Below are 11,248 nucleotides of genomic sequence, written 5' to 3'. Positions count from 1 at the left end.
GGTGTGTGTGTGTGTGTGTCTCTGCCGAGGTGTGTGTGTGTGTGTGTCTCTGCCCGTGTGTGTGTGTGTGTGTGCGCGCGCGTGTGTGTGTGCACACGCACATGCCTGTGTGTTGCTGGGGGGGAAGAGCCCCCCCCCCCCCCGCCTTCTCTTACCTGGTTCTGGCTGGAGTGGGTGACAGGGTGTCTGTGTGGGCAGCTCAGCGTTCCTTCCAGGTCAGGTTGTCTCTTCACTCAGGGCTAAAGGAACCTCCTGAGCCTTCCAGCACCTGTGGCTGTAAAACCCCGCCCAGGATCTTCCTGGCTTCCCAGAGCTGGTATGGCTGGGCTGCAGGAGGGAGGTGAGCCTGGAGTCCCTCTGTCCTTCCCATGTGCCTGCCTGCGACACAAGCCAGGAAGGCAGAGTGAAGGCGGGGGACAGAGTCCAGCTAGGCCAGGCTCTTCCCGACTCTGCACACTCTCAGAGTCCTAAGTTTATTTATTTTGGCAAACGTGTCAGACCCTCATCTATCAGCCTCATTAAATCCTCACAACCATTCTGGTGGGTAGACACTCTCAGGAGCACTATGTATGGAGGGGAAACGAAAGCACACAGAGGTGGAGTAACGGGTCCAAGATCATACGGCGAGAGAGTGCTAGAGCTGGGGTTTGAAACCAGGCAGGCTGGGTCTTGGAAACACCTGGCAAACAGCAATTCTTCTCAGATTCCCTTATTTCAAAAAATACCCTCAGGAGGACTAGCCAACTAGCTCAGTTAGAGCACAACCTTATAACACCAAGGTCAAGGGTTCAGATCCCCCTGCTGGCCAGCTGCCAAAACCCAAAAAGTACTCTCAGGAAACCACCATTTTGCATTCACTAATGGAATTCTGATGCACTGATGGTATCTATTGTAGACCAGCAGGCTGCCAGCATCAGCTGCAAGACTGATGAGGAATGTATGTTCCTGGGGCGGGATGAAGCAGGCACCTCCCGAGAGCCCCCAACAATCCTAACACTGAGAGAGGGACAGGCAGCCACTCTGGGCCCCTGAAGGAAGCTGCAAGAGCTCTGCCACCAGCTATGAATCTCGCTAACAACAACAACAACAACAACAACAAAAACCCAAATCAGATCAAGCCTCTCACTCTAACCACCAGTTTTCAGAAAACAGGAGGGTTAAGTTGCCAGTGAATTGACATCATGAGGATGTAATCAGCCAAGTCCAGAATGTGGGAAAGTCTGCAGGACAAATGACCTGGTTTCTACAACGATTTAGCAACATGGAAACAAGAAACAGAAGGAGCATTAAAAAACATGCAAAACAGATTCTGGGCTCAGATGCTTATAAACAGATTTTTCACTTCAATGAATGTCTGATGGGATGTTCAAAAGTCATGGAGACACAGGACAGTTCTTCATTATGCAACTTCTAGCATTCTTGGCCCCCAACCACCTAAATGCTCTGGTAGCATCTGACAACTATTGTGACAACTAAAAATGCCCCCAAAGATTCCCAAAATGCCCTCAGGGGGATAGCACTCCCAAATTGAGGACTATTGTCCTAAATCCATTGCTGTCCTGTTTCAGAACCAGGACTGTGCTGGTAAACTCTCAATAACCAGTTCTCTGGAGAACAAAAAAAATCCCTGGTTGGTAGCATTTGCCAATTTCCATGGTGTAAATACTCCCACCATAGCCAATTTCAAGCTACCAACATAACATCATGGAACACAGAATTGGAAAGAGATGCATGTAGAACCTTGTTATATAATATGACTCAATAAATGTAAATAATCTCAAGAGACAGGTACTATTGAAATGTAAAATAATTAGGGCACAACGGATTGGAAGCCTGTATTACTTTTGTTTTGGATGTAGTGTATTCAGTTGTAAGTGGTGTCATTTTACGTTAGATGATGGCTGTGCTTAACAACCAGTTCCGGGCTGGCCTATTAGTTCAGCTGGTTAGCATGCAGGCTTGTCACACCAGGGTAAAGGGTTTGGTTCCCCATACTGGCCAGCTGCCAAAATAAAATAAAATAAAATACAAAAGCAACAGGTTCACGGTGTTTCTAAAAATTTAACCATCAGCACTCTGGAGCGGTACCTGCTGACTCCAGCACACCACCACCCCACCGATTACAGTCTCAAGTTCCATGACTCTGATTGGAGTTGTCAGCCTGTATCTCCTCTAGGACCCTTGGGATAAGCATAGGAATTAGGAGAGTGGTATCTCTGTCACTGTCTCTTTTCCCAGTTCACTATAGTCCTCAGACTATACCCTCCATGAGAGACTCTTTCTGCTCAGTAGTGTTCGATCTATTCCATAAATATTTAACTAAGTATCTAATATGTGCTGGGTACCATTTGGGGGCAGGGTTACAAGATCTCTGACTTCAGAGAACTTAAGCAGTTCCCATTTTGCTCTGCTTCCTTTTGTCCCCTTTTTAGTTGTTGTTGTTGTTTGTTTGTGTTTTTTATTTTTATTTTTATTTTTTTATAAAGATGACCGGTAAGGGGATCTTAACCCTTGACTTGGTGTTGTCAGCACCACGCTCAGCCAGTGAGCAAACCGGCCATCCCTATATGGGATCCGAACCCGTGGCCTTGGTGTTATCAGCACCGCACTCTCCCGAGTGAGCCACAGGCCAGCCCTGTTTGTGTTTTTAAAATTTTTTTGTTTAATTTTGTTGTCTCCTTTGTTGAAAGGGGGGGGACTTGGGGACACAGAGGAGAGGGATGGAAGGGTGGGGAGGGGTTGTTGCCACATTCTGCTTTGGAACTTGCAACGTGGTAGGAACTCAATCAGTACTAGTTATAGCGCAACTCATAGTGTCACTCATAACTTTGCAAACGTCTATGTGATATTTGGTCATAGGAAGGAATGAAGCACTGATATGTGCTACAACATGGACGAACCTTGAAAACATCATGCTGAGTGAAAGGAGCCAGACCCAAAAGGATGCATATTGTACGATCCCATTTATATGGAATGTCCAAAATAGGCAAATCTGTAGAGACAGAAAGCAGATGATTGGTTGCCAGAGACTGGGAGGAAGGGAGGAATGGGGAGTGACTGCTGATGGCACACGGTTTCTTTTCAGGGGAGTGGTGGGAATGGAAAAGTTCTGGAATTTGATAGTGGTTATGGTTGCACAACATTGTGAATGTACTAAAAAGTACTGTATTTTACACTTTAAAATGGCGAAGTTCACCTTATGTGAATTTTATATCAACAGAAAAACTGAAAAGCAAAAAAGTGTATTTTATTTTATTATGTCTTTTTTGTGACCGGTAAGGGGATCGCAACCCTTGGCTTGGTGTCACCCGCACTGCGCTCAGCCAGTGAGCGCACTGGCCATCCCTATATAGGATCCAAACCCGTGGCGGGAGCACCGCTGCGCACCCAAGCGCCGCACTCTCCCTAGTGCACCACAGGCTCAGCCCCAAAAAAGTGTATTTTAACTAAGCCCCTCCCCCTGCTGCCTGATCTGATATGTCCCCTTTGATACAGGGCAGGACTTCTGTCCTGATTCTTTTCTCTTCCAGCCATTTTCTAACTCATGCCTCTGCAAACCTTTCTGAGTCACTTTTTTGTTCAAACTGGATGTCCCAGTGCTTGCCCTGGGCTCCCACCAAGGCGATGTCCACAGAGTCACCCAGAACCTGAACCAGAACCAGAATCATGATGGCCTTGGCTATGTTCCCCTGCCCTCCAGGGCAGGCACCAGGGCAGTGGATCCCCAGGTCCCTGTCAGGGCCCACATCATGGGGCGATAACAGTCCACTAAAGGACCACATCCACACATCCCATGAGAGTGTGATGAGCCGCCTTGGGGTACATGGGGCCCTAACATGGCAAGGATGATGTGGCTTATGCCCTCATGGGGCATTTACATTAGAGATGGGGCAACAGGCCCCAGAAAATATATGCACGAATAAAGACATACCTGTTGTGATGAGCTCTAGAAAGGAAACAAAACAGGAGGCTGAGAGAGAACAATGCAGGAGGCCATTAGGTGGGGGTGCCAGAGAGGGCTTCCTGGAGGAGGTGGCATTTGGGCTAAGACCTGAAGGATGATACCAAGTGAAGGGTCAGTCCACAGCCATGTCTCTGCTCTCTCTTGGACCCTTGCCCCAGCCTCCTCCTAGACCTGGCCCCTCCCCTGTGAGGAAGGAGTCTTGAGGGTGATAAGGCCTGTGATAAAACTGAGAATTTCATGAGCATTAGCTAAGCTGTGAAATGAAACTTGTTCAGCAAAACCAGCCTCCCGGCACCTCTCCCTCAAGTCAAAGAGGCCTAGAGGGGATTGTATCACCCAAGAGTCCACTTCTGGTTGGGCTCAACACCTAGGAATGACCCAAAGGGCCCAGACCTCCATTGGGTCGGTTCGATTCTGGTCTTGTCATCTAGTTGACAAGCCTGAGTTTCTTCCAGAAAGACAACTCTCGCACCATCTTAATGGTCTCTGAGGGTCTCAGCAACTTATATGCCTGAAGTAGGGATATGGCTGTAAGGTCATGCCTGTGCCACACCTGCACAGTTTCTGGCAGCTTCCCAGGTTCAACTGGGTCACACCCTGCTTGACTCAACCCCGATATTCTTTTCATGGCTTCTTGATTCTGTACTCTGACTGGGAACACAAGCTCTGGGCCAAGGCCAATGGAAAGTTTTAGTCTCTATTCTGCTTGTGTGTGCTAAGCCATGAGGCTCTCTGTTTGCTCAGTGGTTATACGATCCATTCAATTAATATGTATTAAATACTGTACTCCTTTCCTAGGGTTGCTGTAACAAGTTTAATACAAACTGGGTGCCTCAAAACGACGGAACATTATTCTCATGGTTCTGGAGGCCAGAAGTCAGTCTCTGCCTCTGTCACCACATGGTGTTCACTCCTTGTGTGTCTGTGTGGTCACAAGTCATATTAGATTAAGAGCTCTCTCTACTGCAGTATGACCTCACTTTAACTAATTATATCTACAATGACCCTATTTCCAAATAAGGTCACACATTCTGAGGTGCTGGTGTAGAGATCTCTGTTTTCAGGGAACTTGAGTAGCTCCTGTTCTGCTAGGCTTCTTTCTGTTCTTCTCTGGTGAGGAACAGAGGGTGGTCTTCGAGGTGCTGACTAACTTCTGCTTTAGAACTTGCAAACACAATGAGCTCAATCAATATTTGTTGCATGAATTAGTGCAATTTACTATTGGCAGTTGGCAAACTTCTGCATGAGATTTTACAAAATAAAAGTTGTTAACTTCCTCCTAGCAAGGCACATCAAACACTGGGAACAGAGCTGGGTCTGCTTGGCGCTTAGACTCCACAGAGCTAAACACCACACATCATGCAACTCCGCCAGCTCCCAGGAGCCAGCCCGGTGCCTGCTCTGCCCACCATTAGGGCTGCTTCTGGGTAGAGGCCTCTGAGAGATCACATGTGGGAGGAAGGTTGTGAGGATGGGTCTTCCACATTGTCCCCAGGATGTGCGAGAAAAGACCAGGGCAGGAAAACAGTGCTCAACTCCCCACCCAGGATTGGTGTTGTGAATGCAGCAGGTTTCCACTCTGTCCTCCAAGTTGAGCCTGTGAGAAACATCACATCTCTGTCTTATTTTCTGGGAATCAACAAGTCCTCATCCTATGAAGCTGGCAAGAAATTCAGCCAGTGATTTTAATATTAGAGTCAAATGTCAATGTGGGAATTTCTTTTGTATAATGCCCAAATACCCATGGCACTGGTCAGGGCATCAGCAGGAGAGGGAACACACACTGGGCAACAATATGGTGAGTTTAATAGGAGGGTTTACAAAAGTGTGGGTGGGATGTAGGGAAACCGAGAGATGTGCAGCTCCCAGGGGCCAGCAGCAGTGAGGAGCTGTTCCTATCCCTAGGCCAACAGGGCTGGAGCTGGGAGAATAAACACCCCAACCTCACTCTCCTTCCTCCTTTCAATGTGTAGTCTTGGTTCCCATTTGCCCAAACCAACAGGATTCCAAAAGGCAGCCATGGTGTGAGCAAGCCTCCCAGGGCACAGAACTAAGTGGAGAAAGTTGAAGAGATGTGGAAGGATTACAAGAAGACCCAGCACAGGGGTGTTTTATTCAAATGTGAGATACGGTTGCTATCTGCTTCTAACATGGATGTTTCACCTGCCAAAGGGCCAGGGGTCAGGGCTGAGAGTCCTCTATTCATCTGGCTTGAGTCTCTCCAGATAATCATTTGGGAAAAGATCCTGACTAAGGTAAATTAGGAGGAGAGGCTGGTCCTGAGAGAAAGGAGAAAAAAGGAAGGGGAGAGAACAATCCAGCTCCTGGGAAAGGGCTGGGAATCAAGGTTGGGAGCCTGCGGGAGCCAGCTGTTACGTGGGCTAAATTGTGTCCTCACAAAAGTTCATATATGCAAGTCCTAACCCCCAGCACCTGAGAATGCGACTGTGTTCACAGACAGAATCTTACAGATGTAATTATGTTAAAATAAGGTCATTAAGGTCGGCTCTAATCCAACATAACCAGTGTCCTTAAAAGAAGAGGAAATGTGGACACAGACACACACAGAGGGAAGATGATGTGAAGACACAGGGAGAAGACGGCCATCTGCAAGCCAAGGACAGAGGCCTGGAACAGATCCTTCCCCACAGCCCCCAGAAGGAACCAGCCCTACCGAATCTGGATCTCAGAATTCTGGCCTCAGGCCGGCCCGTGGCTCACTCGGTAGAGTGCAGTGCTGATAACACCAAGGCCATGGGTTCGGATCCTATATAGGGATGGCCGGTTAGCTCACTGGCTGAGCGTGGTGCTGACAACACCAAGTCAAGGGTTGAGATCCCGTTACCGGTCATCTTTAAAAAAAAAAAAAGAATTCTGGCCTCCAAGACTGTGAGACAATCAGTTTCTGCTGCTTGTGCCACCCAGTTTGTGGCACTTTGTTAGAGCAGCCCCAAGCAGACTAATCTGCCAGCCACCAAGGTGGTCCATCATGATCCTCACCTCCTGGCATTTGTGTCCCTGCATAGTCTCTTCCCATAAGGAAGCAGGGCTGCTCTTTGTGATCAATAGGATACGGCAGAAGTGACAGTGCATGACTTCTGAGGCTAGGTCATAAAGGGCATTGCAGCTTCCACCCTGGTCTCTTGGATTTCCCTTTCAGGGGAATCCAGCCACCACGTTGTGAGGACACTCAAGTAGCCCCATAGGGGACCACAACAAGGGCCAGCTCCCAGTTGCCAGCTGTGGAGCCCTCAGCCCCAGTTGAGCCTTCAGGTCATGGCAGCCTTAGCTGACACCTACAGCAATCTCAGACTGAGGCCCAACATGGCTCTGGGAAAGTACAATATTATCCCTATATGAAGAAAAAGGTGCTTAACTTCAGAAGTAAGCCAAGAAATGAGGATTCAAAGAAATAAGAGACTTGGAAAGGGGTTCAAATGGGAAAGAGATACACTCAAAATGATTTCTAAACCAGTGTACTTACGTTCAGTGGCAGTAGAAATTTTAAACGATTATAAATATTTTCCTAGTTATTGAAAGGGAGCATTACGCCAGGAAAATTTCTGGTATCGCCTTACTTTAAAAGACACTAAACACAAGAAAACCAGCACTGCAGTCACTTACTCCAGCTCTGTCTGTATTGGGGTTTCTCAAAGTAGCATGAGGTCCTGGGGGCTTAGGTGGTGCCAGGGTGGGAGGTGTCTCATGTGAGCCACTGTCCACACAGACTGCTGCTGAGATGACTGTGTGGTCTGTTCCCACAGCCCTTGCGGTCAGGCTGCTGCTTCCCTGACACGTGCATTCTGGGTATCTTTGCTGCCGCAGGCCAAGAAGAATCTAGTTTTCCTTCACTTCAGGGTGGGAACAGCTCCATTACCACACCCTCCCAGGAGGTAAGGGCAAAATATTTGGGGCTGGTCCGAGTGCAGTGGTGTTTACGACTAATTGATTGAACCAGTTACAGATTTCTGTGTTCCTTCTCCACTCTCACTGCTTCACTTGACTAGCCTTTGAAAAAAAGTTAAAACTGGGGAGACTCCAGGCTGCTGATGCCACAAGGAAGGAGAGGGCAAAAATACATTTCCAGCTTAAAGCAATCCAAACGTTCATGGCACACGACACCCACATGAGCAGCCAACGCTTCTCATGCGTTCGTTCACAAGTCACCTGCTCTAAATGAACTCAAGTTCTCATGATTTGCAGCTGAAGTAAGTTTTTTTTAATGTTCATTGTTCAGCTGACACACTAAGTTAAGTGACTTAACTGAGGTTAAGTCACTTGTCCAAGGTCACTCAGCTACAAAGTAGATAAGCCTGGATTCAAACTCCATGTGGGATCATGAGTCCGTATACTGGACCCGACACACGCTGCCTCATGGGGCAAGAACGAGGGAGGGACAAGTGCAGGGCTAGAGGCTATTCTGCTGGGCTTGCCTGAGGTCAGCAGTGATGCCCACCCACTCTGGCAGGAAGGCCGCTTGTGGCTTAAAGACCATGTGGAAGGGGAGTCAGGCAGCGTAAAGTTGGCTAAGTAGATGGTGTCCCCACCCGTGAGGTAGGCAGCCCAGACCCCAAAGGTGCCCAAGGTGATGATGCTGTGGTTACACTGTGTGAGCAGTGCAAAGTCCCTGGCAGGTGAGCCTTGAAGGCCATTGCCAGCAAGCACCATGTCCTGGAGGGAGTTGTTGATGCTCTCCCGGCACCAGGCCATGTCATCACTGGTGACCACAAAGACTGGGCTGCGGTAGTGAGCCCGGAACCAGTCCAGGGCCTGCCACAGGTAGCCCCGGTCGGCCAGCATGCCCTTCCACACCCTTGGCATGACATGGACATAGTTCCCCCGGTGCACGTGGACCCCCACGAAAGTCGCCTGCTGGGCCCTCTTGGCCTGCAAGGCCTGGAGGAACATCTGGGCCTCCTCACGCACGTGGTCGTGCAGGGTGAACTCCTGGAGGATCTCGTGGCGGAGGTGATGGTAGAAGGTCCGGGAGCAGGGGTAGCCCGTGAAGCGGATGTAGTCCCCCAAGATGTGGCGGTACCGATCCTCCATCCAGTCGTTCAGGCGGTAGTTCCACCACCGGATGCTGCTGGCCGTGCTGCTGTGCAGGACGGGGAGGGTGATTTTGAAGATGGGGGCCAGCGTGCTGTGCATCTGGGCCGGGATGAAGCCAGGCCGCCCGTTCATCTTGGCCAGGGAGTACAGCCTGGCATACTGGCCCATCTGGTTCCCCAAGTGTCCTTTGCAGTTGATGGTGAATATGCCCTCCCGGGGAAGGTGTTTGAGGACCATGACCACATGGACAGGATGCCCAGGGGGCGGGCACCAGAGCCAGGTGTTGGTGGCAATGGAAGATGATGGATACCACGAAGATGAGGAGGAGGAAGTAGATGGTGGAGAGGGAAGGGCAGGTGGCCCAGAATCCCCTGACGCTTGTGGGAGAAGAATGGATATAAGTCAGGAGGGATGGCTGGAGGGACGGCTGGAGGGATACGAGTCTCATTTGCTCACCACCTTCCCGTTCATTCGTTCACTCACTCAATCCATCCATACCTGTATAGTGAGCACCACGGCAGAGGCCTAAGAGCGCAGATGCCGGAGTCTTTCCACCTGGGTCTGAGTCTCAGTCCCACCCCTTACTAGTGTTGTTTGACTTTAGTCAAGTTCATCCACCTCTCTGAATCTTAGTTCACTCACCTATTAAATGGGGATAATTAGGTTGAACCATTTGAAAGTGCCAACATTCAACCATATTTTACCTATACTTGCATTCATTTCATACGGTCCAGACTAACAGTACTACCTCATGGGTTTGCATGAGAACAAAATGAGATGATTTTGTAACATTCTTCAAACAGTGACTCGCACACAGGAAACACTCCGTAAGTGTTGTGAAATAAATACTTCCAGAGCATCAACTACATGCCAGGCACTATACTAGAGGTGGGGAAGCGAGCAGAGAGCAAGAGAATCAGAAGTCCTTCTCCCCATCAAGGCAGCACAGTGCAGAGGTTAGCAGCACACTCTGAAGCCAGACAGCCCAAATTCACGTGCAGGCTCCATCTCCCGCTGGCTGGGAAACCCTGTCCCTGTCTCCTCCTCTGTAAAATGGGATTAACCACAGCACCTGCGCTGGTAAATGCTAAGCATTTACTGTTAGTGGGCATGCAGATTTAAGCTGGCCACAGACTCTTTGACTCTTTCCTTGAATTTGAGCAGGCCTGTGAATGCCTTGACCAGTCAAACATGCTGAAAAAATTATGCTGTGCCCCTTTTCTGGCCCAGGACTTAAGGGTCTAGCACTTCCCACTTCCCACCTCAGGAACATTTTCTCTGCACTACCATGTCAAACTGTATAGTTTTAGCTTTTATATTTAGTCTGCAATGAGCTCTTTTTTGGGGGGTAACCACTTTATTGAGACATAATTCACATACCATATAATTCTCCCATTTAAAGTGTACAATTTAATGGCTTTTAGAATATTCACAGAGCTGTACAGCCATCACAATCAATTTTAGAACATTTGTATCACCCCAAAAGAAACCCCACACTCTTTAGCTATCTCCCCTAAATCTTCCCATCCCCCTGCCTCCTCCCTTCAATAATATACTTTTGTGATTTTTATGGATTTACCTATTCTGGAGATTTCATATAAATGGAATCATACAATATGTGGCCTTTCATGTCTGGCTTCTTTCACTCAACACGATGTATTCAAGGTCCACCCATGTTGTAGCAGGTATCAGTACTTCGTTCCTTTTTATGGCCCAGTAATATTCTGTTGTATGGACAGACCACATTTTGTTTATCTATTTGCCCGCTGGTGGACATTTGGGTTGTTTCCACTTTTGCCTATTATGAGTAATGCTGCCATGAGTGTTCGTGTACAGGTTTCTGTTGGACATGAGCTTTCTTTTCTCTCAGGTATTCATCTAGAAGTGGAATTGCTGGGTCATTGCACATCTCTGTATTCAGTTGTTTCAGCCACTGCCAGGCAGCTTTCTAAAGCGGCTGCCCCATTTCCACTCCCAGCGGCAGTGTGTGAAGGCCCCGGTTTCTCCACGTGCCCGCCATCACTCGCCATTGTGTTTGTTTCGATTGCAGAGAGTGTGCAGTGGTGTCTCACTGTGGAGCCCAGACCTTAACCTCCAGTGCCAGCTCTGACTCCACGGGGCCTGACTAGACTCCATGCACCTCGGCTCCCCTGTCCTTGTAATGGCATGGATAATCCCTGCTTCAGGAGTGGCTTCTTTTAAAGTCAGTCTCTCCTCCAGCTCTCACCTGGG

The 11,248-nt window shown here is 48.7% G+C and overlaps 1 protein-coding gene across 1 annotated transcript; it reads right to left on the bottom strand.

The window, feature by feature from the left end:
• Positions 1 to 8,372: 8,372 nt before the first annotated feature.
• Positions 8,373 to 9,464, bottom strand: LOC103587776 (galactoside 2-alpha-L-fucosyltransferase 2-like). The gene is given in 3 exon segments (XM_008569332.1): positions 8,373 to 8,470; positions 8,473 to 9,269; positions 9,271 to 9,464. Coding segments are annotated over 3 exon segments (1,089 nt in total).
• Between the last annotated feature and the right edge of the window lie 1,784 nt (positions 9,465 to 11,248).

Source organism: Galeopterus variegatus, unplaced genomic scaffold (genome assembly GCF_000696425.1).
Source record: "Galeopterus variegatus unplaced genomic scaffold, G_variegatus-3.0.2 Scaffold486, whole genome shotgun sequence".
Classification (NCBI taxonomy): Eukaryota; Metazoa; Chordata; class Mammalia; order Dermoptera; family Cynocephalidae; genus Galeopterus; species Galeopterus variegatus.
This window is presented reverse-complemented; position numbering and strand designations above follow the sequence as displayed.